Genomic DNA, 22036 nt, shown 5'->3' on the forward strand with positions numbered 1-22036 from the left:
CCCAGGCTAACCAGATACTTAACATAATTTAACACCCCTGTGTGACAAATACATATCTCTCAGAACTGTACAGCTGCCAGGAACTCACAAAGTAATAAAAACACTTCACATTTCCAACCTAATAATTATTTCTGTTTTATGACAATAGAAATAAACTTCTAGCTCTAGACATCTTGCCTCCTTGCTGAAGCTGAGAGATAACACAGTCGTAAACAATTTCAACTTATTTTCTTGAGGGTTTGCAAGTCAACTTTATATGTTCCAGTGTCTACTATTAAAACATACATTTGCGCAGGTATATAGTTTCTATACATTTCTGTTATTTTCCAATAGGGTACACTGTGGTTACATTCTTGAAGCTCAGTACATAACACACAGTTCAACACACACTTCTGCACCAGTAATTTAGTATACACACAACATATAGTTCTCTTACATTTGTAAGACAAGCATATGAATCATATTAATATTCACAAATGACATGATTATTTACAAAATTCCAGATAGCTGTTCTAGTGGTGTCACAATTCTCCCCCTCCTTGAAAACTCAAGCTACTTTTTCAAGTGACCCTTGAGAAATGTTGCTTGAGCGGGTTCGGCCAATCTGGGAATACCTTACCCCATTCCCTGTGTTGACAGCCCATCTGCATTGGTATTGCTAACCCCACTGCAGTGCTACACTGTCATATCATATGCTTGCAACCCTAGGCTCCACCTTGGCATTTTGCTGGCTGACTTGATGTAGCCATATTAAGGGATTGGGGTCTGTAACTACAGTGAATTTCCTTCCATATAGATAAGGCTGAAGTTTCTGCAGTGCTCACGCTATGGCTAGACATTCCTTTTCTACAGCTGCATAGCATTAATCCCTGGATTGGAGCCTACAAATGAGATATACCATTGGGTGCTCTTTTTCCTCTCTGAGGAAATCTGGCTAAGTACAGCCCACACCTTATGGTTTGAAGAATCTACTTGCACAACAAATTATTTGCTGTAATCTGGACTGGCTAATGCAAAGGGTCCTCCCAAAGCTCATTTAAGCTTCTGAAATGCCTGCTCACATGTTGGGGTCCACACTACCTTATCCGGCCTGTTTTTCCTGGTCAGATCTGTGAGGGGAGCAGCTATGGTACTATAACTTGGGACAAACCTTCTGTAGTACCCTGCTGTCCCTAAGAATCCCCTCACCTGCTTTTTGGTAACAGGGCAGGCCATGCCTGAATGGCTTCCACTTTGACAGGTTCTAGCCTGATCTTACCACTCCCCACTCTATGTCCCAGGTAGGAGACCTCTGACATACCCACCTGACATTTGCTAGGCTTAATGGTCAACCCTGCCCTCTGTAGTCTGCCCAGCACCTCCCTGACATGCTGAAGGTGCTCTTGCCAGGAATGGCTGTAGATGGCAATATCATCTAGGTATGCAAGTGCAAAATATCCTGCTACTACTAGGATATGATCAACCAGCCTCTGGAAAGTCAATGGGGCATTTTTCATCCCAAAGAGCATCTTTGTGAACTCATACATGCCAAAAGGAGTCACAAAAGCTGAACTCTCTCTAACACTGGGGGTCAAGGGCACCTTCCAGTAAACTTTGTTAAGTTCAATGGTGGTAGGATACTTAGCCTCACCCAGCTGCTCTAGGGCTTCATCTGTCCTAGGCATGGGGTAAGCATCTGACTTTGAGTGACTATTTAATTTCCTGTAATCCACACACAATCTGGTGATGCCATCCTTCTTTGGTACCAGCAACACTGGGGAGACCCAGGGACTGCTGGACTCCTAGTTCCAACATTTTCTGTATCTTGTCCCTCAGAGTCTGTTTGAGTCTCTCAGGCATCCTATAAGGGGCCTGATTAATAGGACTTTGGGGTCCTGTATCCACATGGTGCTGCAAGAGGTGGGTGTATCCTGGTTTCCCAGTGAACATGTCCCCAAACTCCTATAACACTGCTCAGATTTCTTGAACCTGAGAAGGGGATAGCTGCTGGGACATTGCTACCCCTTCCACTGAGGTGTCAGTCAGAGTGTCACTGAGGAGATCAGTCACCAGACCCCCCCTCCCCTCAGATGCCTCATGCAATCCACTGCAAATACTCAGCAAAAGGGCCTCCCTATCATGGTAAGGTTTCATCATGTTAACATGGTACAGTCTGTCCCCTTGCCTCCTGCTTACCAGTTCTGATATGTAGTTAACATCACTGACCTTCCTTACCACATTGTAGGGTCCCTACCAGGCCACCTGCAGCTTGTTGTGTCTGACAGGAATGAGAACCATTACCTGCTGCCCTACAGCTTACTCTCTAGCTCGAGCATTCCTTTCATACCACACCTTTTTCTGCTTCTGTGCTTCTGCCAGGTTCTCCTGGGTCAAGCCCATGAGTTCCTTAAACCTTGCCCTGAGGTTTAGGACATATGCCACAACAGACTCCTTGTGGGATTCACACTCACCTCCCACTCATATCAAATCAAATCTAGAGGTCCCCTCAACCTATACTCATACAACAACTCAAAGGTGAAAAAACTGTGGATTCCTGGGAACCTCTCTGTAAGCAAACAACAGATGGGGCAAATATATGTCACACTCTCTCTTGAACTGGTCTGCAAATGAATGTTTTATGGACTTGAGTGCAGAGTTTATCCTCTTAACAACACCATTAGTCTGAGGATGGTAAGGGGGTGGTCTTTAGGTGCTTCAGCCCACAGTACTTCCACAGACAAGCTAGCAGGTCTGACATGAAATTGGCACCTCTGTCAGTCAATATTTCTTTTGTGAACCTACCCTGCTGAAAATCTCTAACAAAGCATTTGCCACCTTTTCTGCCTCAATTGAGGACAGAGTCACTGCCTCTGGTTATTTGGTAGCATAATCTACTACCACCAGGATATACTTTTTCCCTGTGGAACTTGGGGTACTCATGGGCCCCACAATATCCATACCTTCCCTCTGAAATGGCTCCTCAATCACAGGCTAAAGCATCAAAGAAGCTCTCACCTTGTTTCCTGCCTTGCCTACATTTTGACACTGTTCACAGGTCCTGCAGTACCCTGTTGCATCTCTGGAAATCCCAGACCAGTAGAAGTTCTGCATAATATGTCTCTTTGTACATTTTATGCCCATATGACCTGCTAAGGGAATATCATGAGCTATGGCTAGAAGTGCCAGATGGTAGGCTCTGGGCACTACCAACTGCTGTAGTCTCTCATCCTCTATCCCTCCCTCAAGGATCCACTCTCTGTACAGTAAACCTTTGTCCCAGTATACAGATTCCCCTGTCCCTTGAGAATTAGGTGCCTCACTAACAACCTGCCTCAGGCCTTGTAATGTAAGGTCTGAGAGCTGACCCTGTCTCAGCTCTCTTTTTAACCCTTCAGAGCTCCCCTTCCAGAAGAAGTCTGGTATCCTCTGACAGCAGTGCCTCACTGTCAGCCTGGGTACTACTACTCATCTCTACCCTTGCAGTCACTCTGTCCAAGGGAACATCAGTACCCACAAGCAGCTGTGGCTCACCTTCAGTCTCACTGTTACAGGTAGCTCCCTCCCTGAAGTAACCACCTCACCAGTCTTGGCTGCAAGTGTGTGGTCTGTCTGGGTCTCCCCCAGGCTACCAGGCCCACATGCATTTATCCAAGCCTGACTGCTTGTAACTGCATTCACACATGGTACTGCATTATCAGAATAATTTCCTATCAGGACATCTGCAGGGATATCTTCAAACACACCAACTTGCTTGCTTACTTTTCCTCCCTCCCAGTCAAGGTGAACCCTAGCCAAAGGTATTTGGAATGGAGTCCCTCCTAAAGCTCTGACTGGAGTAGAGTGCCCAAGCAAGTAGTGCTCCCCTGTAACCATTGCAGACTTCACAATGGTTAGGTCAGAGGCTGTGTCTGTCTTAACAATGGCCTCTTTCCCATTCACTAAGATAGGATATATTGTTGTCTCGAGACAACTTACTGCTGGCATTTTGCCATTCCCACTTGCTGCCTCTCCCACCTTTTGTTCCCCACCTTGCCTCCATGGACATCTATATGCTATATGGCCCCACTGGTTGCATTTAAAACATTTAACCCTTGGTCCTGGACGTGTACCTGGATTAGTAGCTTCCCATACTACTGGTGGACTCTGTTGGGGCAGTCTAGGCTGCCCACCATGGGTTCCCTTAGACCCATGAGCAGCACTGTGTGTCCCTTTCCTGTGCAGTGATGGCCTGCTTGATAGGTATAGGTCTCTCCTCTTCCCCAACTCATCTGCAGTACTGCATTGTCTATCAGCTAACCAGATTCTCATGTCCTCAGGGGAAAGTTCTAAGGGCTTGTTCCCTCACTAAAAAGTCTGCCAGCCATTCAAAAGTGGTAACCTGACATCTACTCACCCACCTATGAAAATAAGTGCTTAGTTCAGCAAGATATTCACACACACTTTCATCTGCCTTATGTCTATCCTCATGAAACTTTTTCCTATAAGCTTCAGGTGTTAACTTACGAACTTCTAGCAAATAGTTGTTTACAACATTATAATTTAAACAATCAGTATCAGACAGTTTGGAAAGAACAGTTATAGCTTTACCATGGAGAAATGGGTTCAGGAACTGTACCCAAATCCCTTTATCAATATTATACTGTTTACATACCCTCTCAAACATATGAATGAAATTATCAAATTTATCCCGCTCTGTAAATTGTGGAATAAATTTACTGACCTTTGTTGCTTCTGGGGTCCAGTTAGTCCCTTCCCCATTACCCCCACGACCCTGGCAAAGAGTCAGCATCTCCTCTTCATGTTGCCTTTACCTCTTATTCGCCTCAGGATTCAGATGTCTCAGTCTGTCTGCTGCTTCTATTTCCAAACACTTGGCCTCCAACTCAAGTCTCTTTAATTCCAGATGGATTTTTAAGTCCTCTGTGGAAAGGTTGAGCTGTCCATTTTCTGAGAGATGTACATCTCCACAGTCAGTCTGATTGTCCTCCTGGTTGCTATTCTGTGATGCAGCTGTGACTAAAGCTGCAATCCTGTCTGCTTTAGTCAGGTTAGCATGCACCAGTCCTTTAGCCTGGCACATCTCAGCCAACTGGCTCCTTGTCAGCTTGCCATACTCATCTGCTGACATGCTTGCCTGCTCTTCCTGACTAACTAAGCTAACAAAAATATAAAACAATTGTGATATGAACTCTGAATGTTCCCTGTGTGGCTGATTAAGAGTACAAAACACCTTCAGTGACCACTGTACACAGGCTGCAGGAATTCAATATCCACACCACTACAAGCCAATTAATATGTGATGCGGCTAACTCACCACTGTCAACTAATTAATATGTGATGTGGCTATCCCACCACTGCCAAACAATTAATATGTGATGCCCCTGCACTGTCCCAGTAATCAAGGAACCTCGATCCTCACCACTAGCACCAGTGAGGGACGTACACAGTGGGAGGATGACAAGTACACACACAGTAAAGTACAATTTCTCTTAAGAGCACACAGAGATCACAGTTAGTCTGGGGTTGGTTTCTCCCTCTTTCTTCAGATCCTCAGTAAGACTCCCCACTGGCACAACTATAGGGTTAAAATCTCAGCCGAGTGGTCAAGCCAAAACCTACAGCACCCTCTCTATCGAACCAGTGCTTTGTGTCCCTGCCCAAGTAGCCTACGCACACACACACACCCTTTGAGATATGATTTATATACAAAGACACAGACAGTCCTGGGGAAGGCCGGCACAGGTTTACTAGCTATGACCCCTTCTGCCCAGACTGCAAGGTAGTTATCACTGCCACCAACCAGCTCTTTATCAGCGACTATAAGGCCCTTAGAAACGGTGACCAGTTCTACTGTGTAGTGTTACTATTATCCAAATGGTAAGTGTGACCAAGAGCAAGATTATCAGAGTGGCCTATACAGTGTCACCAAATACATATGAAAGTACACTAACAGCTTAAATAGCTCTAAACCAACTAGCCACAATTAAAAGGTTTAAATATATTTATTAATAAATAAAAAAGAGCAAGACAATACTCAACACAGTAACTACAGAGTTCTGAATCACAGGAAATATTTTAAAACAACACTGCACTATGCTCTCAAATAAAACAGGAAACATCTAAACTAATCCTTATTATATTCCTATCTATCGCTAAAAGAAATCACTGTAATCTAGTTACTTACTATTAGCAAGGCAAATGCAGATGAGTGGATGTTTCCAAGCCAAAAGGTAAATACAAAGTGCAAAATCTGTCTCTAAGAGAGTTCTTAAATTACTATCAAACATTACTGTTGGATCAGCTGGATGACATCACTTTTTGTTACCTGCCTTCAGTTTCCAGGATAACCAGATACTTAACATAATTTAACACCTCTGTGTGAAAAATACATATCTCTCAGAACTATACAGCTGCCGGGAATTCACAAAGCAATAAAAACATGTTACATTTTAAACCTAGCAAGTATTTCTGTTTCAAGACAATAGAAATAAACTGCTAGCTCTAGACATCCTGTCTCCTTGCTGAAGCTGAGAAATAACACAATCGTAAACAATTTCAACTTATTTTCTTGAAGGTTTGCAAGTTAACTCTGTATGTTCCAGGGTTTACTATTAAAACATAAATTTGCACAGGTATATAGTTTATATACATTTATGTTCTTTTCCAGTAAGGGTACACTGTGGTTACATTCTTGAAGCTCAGTACATAACATACAGTTCAACACACACTTCTGTACCAGTAGTTTAATATACACATAACATATAGTTCTCTTACATTTGTAAGACAAGCATTTGAATCATATTAATATTCAAAAATGATGTATGATTATTTACAAAATTCTGGATAGCTGTGCTGGCAGTGTCACAATCACAATCCTCTGAAGTGCACACACAAGTAACTATAACTGATGGGTGTTGGAGCTGTCTGTTGAAAGTAACTGACCACTTCTTCTTTGCTCACTTTAAAAAAAGGCATTATCTGGGTTTCACGACTGGTTGCATTTGTGTGAAGTATGATGCACTTCTTAACAGGATATCCGAGAGATGCACAGACAAAGTAGCTGTAATTTTGAATCTGTCTGTAGTGGGAAATGAATAGCTTCCTGCTGCTGCTTGCTTATTATTCTGTTTTTTTGTTTGTTTTGTTTTTTTCAAGGCTAATGTGAAATGTGCAAACTTGCAATAATTTAATGTAGCAACTATTTATGTGAGACTTTCAAAAAATAAGGCATAATATGTATCACAGAACATCTAAAGCTTTAGGGCTTCTAGAGGCATGGTAGCCCCACACTTAAAGGCTGTATAAAAGGATTTTGACACAGGTTTAGTACTGGCCTTTGTACCAAACTCCACAAAAAAGTTGGAAACATTATTGTGGTAACTTTGTTTTATTTTCCTGACAATCAAAAATAAAATGCATACACATGTGGCTACTTTTTGTGGGAGTGTAAGAAGGAATGCGCTTTATATATGACTGAAAGCAATAGATTGAAATATGTTATGTTCTACTTGCTGTTTTCAGTTTCACCTCAGTCAGACAGAGAGGAACACAGAGTTTGACTGTCTTTTGGGAGTAGGGGTAAGGAAGCATGCTGTGTATATGCATGACAGATATATATATATATATATATATATATATATATATATATATATATATATATATATGTTCCTGTGCCCATTTGCACCTTCCATTTCATCCCACTCACACCTGAGGAGCTAATCAGAAAGAGACTTTGTTACTTTTTTTAGTGGGGAGTACAGAAGCAAGTACTATTCCCCAGTCAGATTTAAGTGTCCTCACAAAGATTTATCTTCTCAGTTTATTGTGAACTGCTCTTCTGGTGATTTTGAGCATTAAGCCTTAAATATAACGTATTTATATGTTGAAATAAAAAAAATAAGGGCCAGTTTGGGTCTGTTATTAGGATGCAGACCAAAAAGTAGCATTGAAGAGTAACACTGAATTTCTTTCCATAATCACGATTATTGTTCAGGCCATCATTTGATGACAGAGTTGTTAAAAATAAACAGAACTTTGAAGTGCACCTCAGAGCATCTAGAAGCCCCCATCCCTTGGCTTCTGAGGAACAAGTGTCTCCCACATCCTCAGCTTAATTCATTCATTTATTTTCTCCACAATTAATACAGTGCAGTCCTGGTATGTTAGGTTGTGTTGAAAGGATGCAGGAAAAAGTGCAGTTGAAGAGTGAGACTGGGTGTCTTCTGGGGGCCTGGTTTTCCTAATTAAGATGTGTTGTATGAATAAACTAAATACAGGAAAAATGAAACAGTAAGACAAACTGTGTGAAAAAGAAGAAAAAATATAATCTGTATGGTGTGGCGATGTCTGCATATAGGGATGACGATGGGGGGGGGGCACCTGGTGATGTACAGGGAGGGGCGTAGTGAAGCCCTTCACCTAAGGGATCAGTTCAGCTAAGGCTGTCTCTGTATGTAGGAATGACAATAGTGCAAACGTGTAATGTACTACTTTTCTGTACAGCTTAGAGCACAATAGCAAGTTTCTGGCTAGAAATCTAAACAGAAAGCAATGTAAAAAAAATGCTTAAATGTGGAACAGCCTAGGCTGATGTACTTAGTGGTCTAAGAGAGTGTTATGGGATGATCATAGGTTAGTACTAGGCTAACTGCCCTTGTGGGTTGTTTTTTAAGCGTAGCCAATTGCAGGAATCAAACCCCTACAGGTTGTGTTTATAAGGCAAACACCTTAACCATTATGCCAACCTCCCATCTGAGGGGAAAAACACATACACTGTGTCACTTTTGGAAGAGTAGACCATAGTTAAAGAATTTAAGGATATTTATTCATTCTGTGACTTGTAAATAACCTGATTCTGAAAAAAAGGGGATGGGTGGGTATCTGTGCATCACCCAAAATTAATCATAATCTTAGTTTAGAGAAGACTTCTAGGTTTGCAGATACAAATTTTAAATTAAGGTTTGAAAAATGTCCAAACCAACCATTTTTCAGAAGTTCCCATGATGGGAAGCATTAATTATAAAGGTGAGTTTGTGCCATTTCTGAAAAAGAACATATCGAGTCATACTGAATGTCTTCTATGGGATTCTGAAGTGAGACCCTCTTTTTATTGTGGATTTTTTTGTTTGTTTGTTACATTGTTACTGATCAATTTCCAGACCTGCTACTCTTGGAGAGTTCCATCCACAATTAGGCTAGGGGATATAAGAGCTCATGCAGAGTCTAACCATCTAAGCTGTTCAGAAAAAAAAGAGAAAAGTTACAGAAAGTAATCTTTCATTTTAAAGCTGCAGTTAGCATTCAGAGTAGCAGTTAGTGGGTACTGTTTGTGGGTATTCTTTTGTGACAATATGTTTAGGGAAAGGAGAAAACTAAAGACAGAAATAAATGTAAATTAAGTTTTAAAATATGAATTGTAATGTGGTTAAGGTGGCTGAAGTATGCTCTAAGATTAAATTGAGGTGCCAGGCAAAAAAGACAGATGATCAGGTTAAAAAACAAAATAAAACAAATGGTTTGTTTCTCTGTGTGTAAAGTTTTCGGGTAGGAGAATCTTCAGATTGTGAAACATTAAACTAATGTCAGTCACTGAACATAACTGAAGACAGGACAAGGTCATTTCAACCCCCATCAGGTAGCAGGTGAAATAGAATAGTAAGAGTAAAGGTGTAGGTATGTAGAGTAGAGCATGGCTTGCAGTGTTTCAGAAAAACAGTTAGGAAAAGTGAACCTAACCCGCAAGTCAGAGATACTGCCAAGGTCTGCCCACAGCCATGTAAGAGCAATTTATTAAAAAAGAGAGACAGAAGAAAAGGTGTGTGTGTGTGTGTGTGTGTGTGTGTGTGTGTGTGTGTGTGTGTGTGTGTGTGTGTGTGTGTGTGTGTGTCTGTGTGTGTGTGTGCGTGTGTGCGTGTGTGCATGTGTGTGCGTGCGTGTGTAGCCTGCACTGATCTGCATAACTTTCTTAAGTTCTTCTGAATAACTTAAGGTAACCAGGCACACACTCCTTACAACAATGTATAGTTCATCAAATAAACAAAGACAACTTTAAAAAAATCAATGTGCATTTTATGTGTTATTGTTTGGAGTAATTAAGGAAGTGAAGGACAAAAAGAACTCATTCCTCACTGCCAAAGCAATGGGCAAGCAAGACATTAAAACATGACAAAAAACAAGGTATTTGTGGACTGCTGTATTGATTTCAGTCATCTGCAGAACATTTTTATAAAACTTATCCGAGACTAAACACAGCCAGTCAAGTGCAGAGAGTGACAAGGACTATATAAAAAGCCCAAATAAAGTAATGTATATAGACTATTATGTTACATATTCTAATTGGCAAACGATTTTAGATAGTTCTTCAGAAGAATTAGTGATATCAAGACATACCCCCCCACACACACACACACACATACAGAAATTCAGTGAGTGAGAAGTGCAATAAAAAGGCCTCAACAGGCCTTTTGAAAAGGCAGTCAAGCCCCACACCAACAAATGCAATGGACAAGAAGGCTGTAAAACTATTATGTTGGCAGGGTCCTTCACGTATATCATCAGATTAGGATAATAACTGAGAACTCTACCCTCTGAATTTCCTACATGCCTCTCTAGCCCTAACTACAGTTTTAATCCTAACTATAACTTATAGTGCTTGGTTTAGGCAGTTGATTAAGGATATGTTTACGTGAGTCTGAATATTAATTTAGAATTTCATTGCACTTTGCTGAAGGTAACCCAGTCCTCAAAAGTCATAACCTGAATCATTAGCTACAAACAGAAAGCTTACTTTAAAGCAGTGGTGCACAACATCTGGCCTGCGGGCCAAATATGGCCAACTATGCAACATCATCTGGCCCCAGAGAGTTACCAAAAAATGTTTAAAAAAGTGAAAAATGCAAGCCTTACTCCAGTCATGCAAACATTCCAGGACATGCTTACTTACCTAATTGACTGCGGTTCCGCACACCTCTAATTTTAGCTGCGGAAGTAACTATTCTTTCTTGTTTATAACTTGTAGTCTGTAAACAATAGTAACTTTCTGCAAGAGTTCGTAATAAGTCAAGGCTGCAAGCCAAAATAAAGTTAAATGCAAAGTTGATGTAGAAAACAGGCAATTTCATGACTGCTGTCTTAAGTAAAAATGCCAGTCATCTGTACGTATTGTTAACTTGTAACGGCTTACTTTTGAGGTGGCCCACAGATGCATTTAGAATTCGTATAGTGGCCCTCCCCACAAAAAGGTTGTGCGCCACTGCTTTAAAGGGTGGAGTTAAACTGCTGAACTGCTTTAAAGGGTGGAGTTAAACTGCTGAGGTATGCTCAAAATGGGCTTTTTGAAGACCCAGGCTTCATAATTCCTGATAATCTGAAGCTGCAGTTATAACCATAACCATAACTGTAGCCTATTCTGTAGTCTTTTAACCTTGATGGCTGTGTTTAAACTGTTAACCTTGATGGCTGTGGTTAAACTGTTGATTAGAGAGTATATCTGAAATATGCCCACATTCAAAATGGTTTCCTAAGACTCTGCCAGCCCTGAGAATTCAACATAAGAACCTAAAGCCTCAGCCATAAGCATAACTGTAGCCATGACCTAATAGATGCACTCCAATGCATGGGGTTAGGGTTAGTCTGCTGATTAGATATCTGAATAAAATAAGCTTTTATCTTAATTCACACAGCATTTCAGATTAATGGAAGCAGAGATGGTACTTTTTAACAAAATCTATTTTTAAATGTACAGTAGTATGTCTTTTTAAGTCATTTCCTGCTGCCAGAAGTCAATAAATTTTAACCTTTTCTACTTTCATTTTGCATGTTAAGTTATAAGCTATATTTATTGTTTGTTAGAAATGTATGCAATTGTTTTGTGTAATTTGTAACCCTATATGTTAAGTATACATTTGTATCTATATTATGGATATCTTCTGCCATATGGCCCAGGTTGTGGCTGAAAAGTATCCACTGACCAGTTTACGTATGTGATTAACAAATGTGAAATAAATATATACATTCTACATCCCCCAGAGCCCACCATAAACCTAATTTCAACCCTAATAATAACTCTACAGAATGGGGATGGGTTAGGCTGATGAAAATGAGCTACATCTTTTCTGACTGCATGCCTAAACTAAAGTCGATCCGCTGGTTTTACTTTAAAAATAGATATGCAAACTGTTTGTTTGCACACATTGAACTTTTGTTTTCATTCTTTGAATTTATATTCTGAACTTCAATAAAAAGAAACTGCTTAAAAAAACTATTATTCCCCTCCAAAGTCAATGAAAGCTCTTACCCTAGCACTGTCCTTAACTCTCATCAAGTTTGGTGGCTACATGTAAGATGTCAGTTAGGCATACGACTAAAATATTCATGCTTCTTTATTGATTATGCCTTCTTAAGTTTAATCAGTCCTCAAGGTCCATGATAATCTGAATGTTTAGCTATAACCATAGCCCTAAACATATCTCACATATCTGATGGGCTAAAGTCAGACTGTTAATTAGAGATAGACCTGAAAAAAGCACTCACTATCAATTTTACTGACTCTTTGGGATTAATCCAGCATGCAGAATTCTCAACTTGAAGCATCTGTCATGACCAGAACAGTAATTGTGGCTGTAGGCTTAACTACAGACATCTGACTTTGATGTCTGGAGTTAGGCTGTTGCTTAAGGATACACCTGAACTAAGCCAATCTGTTCAGTCCCAAGGCCCTCTCTAAGCAAAACCAATACCTCAGAGTCCATGATAACCCTAACTTCTGCCCTGACCCCCACTGTAACTGCAAGTGTTAGGGCTAAGCTTTTGATTACCGATATGTCTATAAAAAGTATGTTTCTTCAGTCACGTAATTATCACCATCATCATCATCATCAGCCCCCTTTTTCCCATTTTCTACAATGGGCTGGGGTATTTTGATAACTGTCACCATCTCTCTCTATTCAATGCCGCACTCCTGCCTTCTTTGACACTCACACCTGACTGTCACTGGTCTTCTCTCACACAGTCCATCCATCTCTTTGCTGGATGTCCTGTTTGCCTTCTTCCTGTCTGTCCGAAATCTTATTCACACTATTTATTTATTTTACATTTGTTAACCTGGTAAGTTAACTGATCAGTGGATCCAGTTCGGCCACAATCTGGGCCATATGGCAGAAGATATTCAAAATATAAATAAAAATGTATAAGTAACATATTCTGCATGTATGCCCAAGCCATCATAATGTGTTATCTTTGATCTTTTCTAGAACAGAATCTACTTTGGCTTCAGCTATGATGTCCTGATGTCTTTGTCTGACCCACAGTATGCATTTTACCACCTGTGTCAAGCTCTTCTCCATCACCTCCAGCTTCATCAGTTGCTTTGCCTTTACTTCCCACGTTTCTGTACAATACAGTAGTACTCATCACACCACTGTTTTGCACACCTTAGTTTTCAGCTTTTTTGGCATTCCTTTGTCATACACCACTCATGACACTCTATGCCAGTTGGCTGCAGCCCCAGTGATTCTAGCTTTGACCTCCTCATTCAGACTTTCCTTCTTCTCAACCACCTGTCCTAGATAATTGAAACTATTAACCTGTTCCACTATTTTCCCTTTTGTATTATTTCTCATTACTTTCTGATTTTCACCATTTGTGGCCATTGCAACTGTCTTATCTGTACTCATTTTCATCCCATGTGCCTTCACTTTTGCATTCCATTCCCCTGTCCTTTACTGACGTTCTTGCTCAGAGTCGGCCAGTAATGCCACATTGTCCACATACAGCAACTTTGTTGCTCTGCCCCTATGACCTGTTTGCTAATGTAGCTCATCACGAGAATGAACAGCAGTGGGCTTAGAACTAATCCCTGATGCACACCCTTTTACACCGGGAACCCTTCTGTGAGACCAAGCACTGTTCATCCTTGAGTCATTGGGTCCTTATACATAGCTTGCACTAATTCTACCAATGTTTCTGGAACTTTGAACCATTGCAGGACTGCCCAAATCAGCTTTCCAGGGACAGTGAAATATGCTTTCTCTGGGTCTATGGATGCCCAGTTGGACTCTTTCCTCATTTATAGCTTCTTCTCAAGTATCTGTCTAACTGCAAACATCAGGTTAGTTGTACCACATCCTGATCTGAATCCAGACTGCTGACTTCCCATCTTACTATCTACTACTCTGTGTATTCATTTATCAATCACCCTCTCCATAACGTTCATGCAGTGTAACAGGCATTTGATACCTCTATACTGGTTACAGTTGTGAATGCCCACATTGTTCTTGAACACTGCCTCTAGTATGCTTATTCTCCAGTCATCTGGGACATGCCTTTCTCTCCACACTGCTATGAGTGCCCTCAGCAGCCATTTTTGCACCATCTCACCCAACATCTTTATCATACCTGCTATGACCTCATCTGAGCCTGCTGCTTTTACTGACTTCATTTTCCTTAGTGTTGTTTTTACTTGTTTTATGGTGAGCTCCTCCCCTTATCTCATAGTCAGCGGTGTCTGGGGCTGTACAGATTCTGCGGGTTTTCTTCATTCAGAAGTTGCTGGAAGTACTCCTTCTATCTTCAGTCACACTGTATCATTAAACTGATCCAGCTGTAAGAAGCCATGATGAACCTAGCCCCCACAATAATCCTAAACCTTGACCTGTGGCTTCTGGCGCTATGCTTTGGTCATAACCTTAGCGGTACACCTTAATTAATCTTGGTCCTTCTGTTACATAGGATTCCTAATTCTAATGAAATGTTTAAAATGAGACTGAACATCATCCAGCACTATATTCTGCCTTAGCCCTAACCACAGGGGGACTGGTAACAGTTAGAGCTAGTTTCAAGTCATGGACTGTGTTTAGTGTTATGGTTAATGGTAGATGCAATATATGGCAGAAAAAAGTGCCCACAAAAAGGGGGTAGAAGACAGTTATGCACAGCATATTAGACACACTGTAGGGAGCAGTACACATTTGAGGAGTGTGGTACTAGCCCAATTGTTACTGAAGATGGGGGTGACAGTTCAGCTTGCACTGTGCTTATCATCATAGGCTGACTGGTAGATGAGTTCTCTGAAGGTGCATCAATGATGCTGAGTTTTACCAGCAGAGCAGTTTGGTGAATTTATTCCTCAAACTGCAGTTTGCTCAATACCAGTCATGGAGTTAATAATATGTAATATGGGAGGGGAGGAGAGGGAAGGTACAACCCACCTCTTTACTATTTCATTAGATATTAATTATTAAGATTTGATGTGAAAGTTGTGTGCGTGTCAACAGATGTTTTCCATCAAATGCCTCTTTATTCTGCTTCCAAAATTCTATGTTCCGCAGGGTTCATAACAAACCTGAGCCTCCCATGTAGTAAGTGAGTAACATCCTTCTCAACTCCAGCACTGGTAAATGAAAAATAAACCCTGCGCACTTAAAGGCTTCTCAGACTTACTGTTATCTTAATCTTTAATCTTAAGGAGGCCAGAGTGAGGCAGCAGTTAATGTTGCTGCCTTATCATTCTGACATTCAGTCCGGACCTCTGGTTACCATCTGCGTGCACTTTTCATCCCCCCCCTATATTTTGTCAGTTTCCTCCAGGTACTCTGGTTTCCTCCCAAATACTTGTTGCTTAGTTTGGTTAGCTACTCTGAACTATCAGTACTTACAACCACTGCCCTTGTGGCCAAGGTTGTGCCTGAAATGGTTCTGCAATGATCTGTCTGCTTAGCCAGTTAAATAATGTGTGTCAAGTTACAATGGAGAAACTTTGTAAGTGTCCAATAAACAGGCCCTCTGACATTTCAGGAACCAAATACTTAACTGCTTAAAAACGCATTTTGTAGCAGAAATACATGGAGAACTACTAGTGTCACAACTCTACTGCATTTCCTCCTGCACTCCCAACTGTCCAAAATTATTTTCCTAATGAAAGGACAAACATGTCAGGGAATAAGGACTATTTGTATTCCATTTTCCCTAATGTTGTATAACTTCAGAGTTAGAGTAGTAATTAAGGGATGTATGGAATATAAGGGGACTTAATACCTTTTAAGAAGAGCTTTAGCACTTGATTTAATCAATGTCATTTCTGAGCCTTTTCTTCTGGCACATTAAGGCACTGGGTTAGGCATGTGAAATATGATTTAGCTATACATGTTCAGTAGCCTGAGTTTCAGCCATGTTTTTATTTACGTTTCGTAACTGTTTTGTTTTAGTGTCAGTTGGACTTGTTAGAAGCCTGGGAAACACAATATTATATCTGTACCTTTTTTCGGAAAGATAACAACAAAAGGAAATTTGCACATACATACCAGTTGCTGCACATATCACACTGAGTTAGTAGAAATAAATGTCTGAATCAGCTTGTTTGCAACAGCCTTAAAATTCTATTACTTTATATAATTTTAGAGATCAGCAGTGTAAAAATGCTGAGGCTGACTTACTGACATTGAGAAAAAGCAACTAACATGGGTTGAATAATGGACCCAGCACCTCAGAGTACAGCCATGAAAGGTAGTGCTGAACAGCTGGTGACCACAAGTTCTGTTTTAGGGGGAGAGAATAGGGCTTCCTGACACAGTAGTATCTGGTGTTGCAGAAGGATATTCCCAGCTGCACAGATGTTGGCTGAGCTAATGGGTGGAGGTGATAACAAGGAAAACCAGTAGGGGGAGCAAGTGATCAGTAGCTGATGCCTTGGTCTCTTACTTAACAAGGGAGGGAGGGGAATCTGCCGCGTGTTCATTTCGTGTTGGGAAAACAGAAGGCTACATCTAGCTGCATGTATACTGGCTGTGACCGTGAGAAGAGCACACACTAAAGGATGGCACTGAGAGTATAAAAACACCAATGGGGCCAGCATTTACATGCACTGCACATTCACCCTACAAGCATGAATAAATCGATGCCATATGAACATGACAGCCACCTGATATTCGGCTCCTACATTCTAATAATCTATAAGCTTTTACCACTGAATGCCTAATCTGCCTGAAAAGGAAGGATCATCCCCCATGCATAACACCACACAAGGGAAAAAAGGTTTAGAAGGGGCTCAAGCGAGGGTTCAGTTGTCAAAATCGAAGGTGGCAAATATATATATATATATATATATATATATATATATATATATTTTTTTTTTTTTTTTTTTTTTCCTTTGGGTTTTCACAGAAGTGCCTGACTTGTACTTGTGAATCCCACAACTACAAAATCTGAAGTGCTAATGGAAAATGCTTGACTAGTATGACCCTTTGTTAAAGGAAATATCACATTTCAGACCTTGTCATTAAATGTTTAATCTGAAGTGCTAATGGAAAATGCTTGACTAGTATGGCCCTTTCATAAAGAAAATATCAGATTTCAAACCTTGCCATTAATTTTTTTTTTTACTTTCATCCCTGCTATCCCAATTGGGGGCCTAGGTGCTACCTTCCCATATTCCTGTTACTTACACATATTAATTCCAAGAGCTGTCAGTTAGACCAGATGATAATGAGCTGCTTTCTATTGCTCAGGGTATGAGTCTGTCAGCCTGCAGTTGCTCATTGTTTGACTCTGAACAAGACACTTAATCAGACTTCTGGGCAGAATCTGAAAAAAAACCCATTTGGATCAGTGTTCATAGGTTCATAGGTTCATAGGTTGGTACTAGGCAATCGACTCTAGGGCCTATACAAGCATAGCCATAGCAATTCCCTGGCTATTTCTCCCACATTATTTACTTCCCTGGACCCCTGTCTAGCAGGGTGACTGACTTGATCCCCAGGGTGAATTTCCTATCTCCCATCCAATCATCGAGGTTCCTTTTGAAGAGGGCCAAAGAGGTGCTCTGCGTGACATGTATGGGCAGTATATTCCAGAGTCTGAGGAGTCTCTGGGTCAGGAACCTATCCCTCCAGCATGTTTTTTTTCATTATGATGACAAGGTTTAGATCCCTGGAGTGTGTGTCTCTGAGGGATTGGGATTTCTTTAAGTGTAGCATGTCCAACAGCTCTGGGTTTGACATGGCCTTGTATGTTAAGCAGAGATCGCCTCTGAGTAGACGATATGTCACAGAGTGCAGGTGGAGTTTTTTTAGATGGTCAGCATAGGGCATCTGCTTTAGGCCTGTGATTCTTTTAGTGAGGTATTTCTGCAGCCTTTTCAGTTATTGCAGATGTCGTGAGAGATACATACCAAACGGGGCATTGTATTCTATAATGGGTCTAATGAGGGATGAGTACAGTGGGACAATGACCTCCTTTTTTCTGGATGAAAAGCCCTTAGTGATGAAGTGTGCCACATAGAAGAATTTCCTGACTGTTGTGGCGATGTGGTTATCGAAGGTGAGACCACTGTCCACCTGCGTCCCTAAGTTTCTTATCACACTTTTGGTGTTTAGTATACTGCCACGTATGTGGTAATTCACGGGTACATGTTTTTTCCCAAAGGGAATAACTATACATTTCTTGGCATTGAGCTTGATCCCATGGCTCTGGCACTAAGCATCTGTTTCCACCCTGGTTAGCATATTTAAATCAATCACTGTTCCTTTGAGTAATTGAAATAGTTCATAGTACCACAACATCAGGCCTCATATATATTACATGGTTTTCCCTTGTATTTTCTCTCTCTCCCTCTCTCTCTCTGAGGATTACATTTGTGGCAATTGCCATTTCAAAAGGACCCCCCCCCCTTGGGCCTCTAGAGGAACAGGTCTACAGTGTTGGATTCCTAATAAAATAATCATAACTCTTAATGGACAATCTCAGTGCAGCAAAAATTATTCAACCTATTATTTAGGGTTATTCAATTGCCTTCAAACTCTGCTTGCAATATGTTTCCAAGTAAGTCATGACCAATAGTATAGATAGCTGGGATAGAATGAAAAGGGAAGTGAATGTAACATTAATATAATCCATGGAGTGCCATGACTGCACTCAAAAAAATGTTGAAATAATATCCTGGTTAAGCGCTTCTATAGCTTGAGTCCCAAGCTTAACACTTAGAAGTTTGTTAAGCACCCCCAGGTCTTGCTAACACTGGAAAAGCAGACAGCACTGACCAGAAAACACCAGCAGCATAGCATGAAATGGCTTTGTATCAACCACTATTAATGCCTGCTGTCTGCTAAGGTATACCAGTACTTTGATTACAACTGCTTTCCTTATGCAGGGAATGAAAAATGTCAACTACTTCCCAACTGCTTTACCAGCATTCAAAACTGGTACAATGCATCACTTTTTTAATCTAAATTTTCATTAACTAGTAGTATGTGTAGAAGATGAATCTCCAAGCCTACAAAGAATTATGATCAGATCTCTGATCTCAATGAAAAATGGTGTGTTTCTGGCATGGATTCCAAGATTCACCTATTGAGCTTTGCTCTCGATGTGAGCTTCACGGCATCCATGTCTTGAACACATGATATGCTTGTTATGATTAGTGACCCAGTCATAATCCTCTGTGTTGAGCACATGTAAAACATGGTTGAGGAAGTGTGCTTTAATTGGCCTTTAGGATCTTCTCTATTAATTTATCTCTATGCATTATTATTTGAGATTCTTCCCAGATAGTTCTTATGTACATTTCAAACAATATTCAGTATGTATGGTGTTTGTAACAGTATTGAAATTAACTTACAGGTTCTGGAAGCCAGGAGAACCCAATGATTCCGGTGACGAGGACTGTGCCCATATCTGGACAAATGGCTTATGGAACGATGTACCATGTTCCATGAAGTACACCTCCATTTGTGAAAAAAATGCTTAGCACTTAGCAGTGTGCAAACTGATATGAGGATATATTTGATTCTGTTAGCAATTTGTGATTTATCGAAAAACAGCAGTGTACAATTGACTAATAAAGCTCTAAATCTGCACTTAAAAATGAATAAAACAGTAAATTGTATCAAAGAATGCAAGTGGTAGTGAGTTAAATGGTTAGCATGTACTACACTCAGAAATTTCATATGGACCACTGAATTAACAGCTTCTTAATTGCCTTCATTAACAAGTAACAGATGGAGCAAGGATTTAGACCAGAGTGTTACTGCCACCGAATAGTTCTTAGGAATGCAGAAGATAGTGTGTAGTCAGCTAATCATGACATAAAGTGCTGCACAAAAGCCTTACCTTGAAGTCTAAATTAATCCAGCAGTCAAACAAGTGAGAAAGATGGCATACTTCCTTGGAGCAAAGGCTAGAAAATCAAGAAAGAATTCATTGCAGAGCTGCTCCTCTGCCATAGAACATCAGGAGAAAGGTCATTACTTATACAAATCAGAAGTCATCTAACTAATGTAGTCAGTCTGGCACTGGAGTCATTGTATCTGTAGATCAGAGTGTATGTGCTGGGTGCTGTGTCTTAAAGAAGCATGCCAAAGACTGTATATGCACACATAAATTCCAGACACGCACAATCCCAACTGCCATTTTGGAAGAGCAGCCAAAACATGAGCTTGCATGATTGGTTAGTTTGTATATAAATTACTTTAGTTAAAGGCTGTAAACGTCTATAGTAATGCATTTGTATAGAATAAAGCTGCTTGAACAGAGCCCACAAAGACTATTCTATTGTGTCCAAAATAAGAGAGCGACCTGGTGTCAGAACCGGGATCGCAGAGAATAATATTTGGAGCCATGAGGTGCAGCGATGACAGTGAAGGTAAAACTAAGAGGAATGAGCATGAAAAGTGCCAGAAAAGAAGCAAATGTAATGAGAGTGCGCACAAACTGTTTACTTGTTAAAAAAGACAAAACGGGGCATTACAAGGGCGCCAAATGCATTATTAAGCAAGCGGAAGGCACGGAAGGTTTATTAACTAAGGGAAATGTTTAAAACAAAGGTAGTTGATGAAACAATCAACAATAAAGCAAAACAAGTATGTTTAATGCAAAGCAAAACAAGCATCTTTAAAGCAAAACGGGTGTGTTTGAGGCAAAACGGGCATGTTTAGAGTAAATCGAGCACAAGAAAAGTACAATGGGTGTGAAAAGGGCTTACATGAGCAAAATGAATGTAATAAAGGCAAAAAGGGCACATTCAGCAAAAATAAGGCAAGGTGACTGCATGTGTTTTGGCCAAGTGCTGTGTTTTGGCATAACTACAACTTTGTATTGCATCAATGACTAACTAAAGTTATTCAAAGTATCTCAAAGTGTGTAAAAGTGCTGACAGTGTGTGCTTATTACTGTGCATGTATTTCAAAAAGTTTATTGTGTGCAAAGTGCAACTATTTCATGAAATACAGTCAAAATATAGGCATTTAGAAAAGTTTCTTCTGCTGGGTGTGTCTATTCGCAAAGTGCCACCATTACAGAGTATGTCTTGCACTGTAAAGAGTTGCCTAGCAAGGTACTGACATTTTGGAGACATTTCAGTGTGCTGTGTACAGTTTATTCACAAAGTGCAATTACTTCAAAATGTTATTGACTTTGGGGCAAGAGAAACCCAGTTTATTTACATTGTGCAGTTATTTGATATGTTTCATACACTGATAAGAGGTGATTTCTTGCAAAACAATAATTACAAGAGTTTTACAGTGCCCGATAAACATTTTACAAAGTCCAGTTATTCAAAGATGCTATGAGTTTGTCCATTAGCATAATTTTGAGCAGCCTGTAAAGGAAAACACAAAGATCAATGCACGTAAGGTTCAAGTAAGGCATCCTTTATTACTCGCAGCAAGGAGGCAAAGCATGTAAGTACAAGGTTTGTCTGATTTTCCATAGTTCAGCATGCTATTCTTATACAGTTCTCTGCATGTACACAAGAAAATATTGTTAGAGTTACTGCTGACATAGTCAGAAAAGAAGATATTGTTAGATTTACTGCTGACATGGTCAGAAAATTGCTGTCTTGCAAAAACATGTTTGAGAAAAACAACCTGGCCTTGGGCTAATTTCAGCCCTCCTTTGTTTCTCACACTTCTTCAGCTGTCCACTTCTTGATATATGATACATTTGTCTAGGGTCAAGATACAACCCTGGCCTCAATACACATTCTGCTGACTATGGTAGACTTTCAAGCGTCAATTGTTCTCTTATCAAGGTTTCCTGCAGCTGCACATATTTCACACAGAATAAGCAG

At 40.4% G+C, this 22036-nt stretch overlaps 1 protein-coding gene across 2 annotated transcripts in view; it reads left to right on the forward strand.

Annotated features, from left to right (window-relative positions):
• LOC122812352 (hepatic lectin-like) overlaps nt 1–20512 on the forward strand; it is a 274176-nt gene extending 253664 nt beyond the window's left edge. The window contains exon 8 of one of the 2 annotated variants that reach the window (XM_044084776.1): nt 19591–20512. In XM_044084776.1, coding sequence (XP_043940711.1) covers nt 19591–19717 — 127 coding nt within the window. In that variant the 3' untranslated portion in view covers nt 19718–20512. The remainder of the gene's footprint in view (nt 1–19590) is intronic. The other variant, XM_044084775.1, reaches the window with a different exon arrangement.
• Nucleotides 20513–22036: the final 1524 nt, after the last annotated feature.

Source organism: Protopterus annectens, chromosome 9.part0 (assembly GCF_019279795.1).
Source record: "Protopterus annectens isolate FY-2018-M chromosome 9.part0, PAN1.0, whole genome shotgun sequence".
Taxonomy (NCBI): domain Eukaryota; kingdom Metazoa; phylum Chordata; order Ceratodontiformes; family Protopteridae; genus Protopterus; species Protopterus annectens.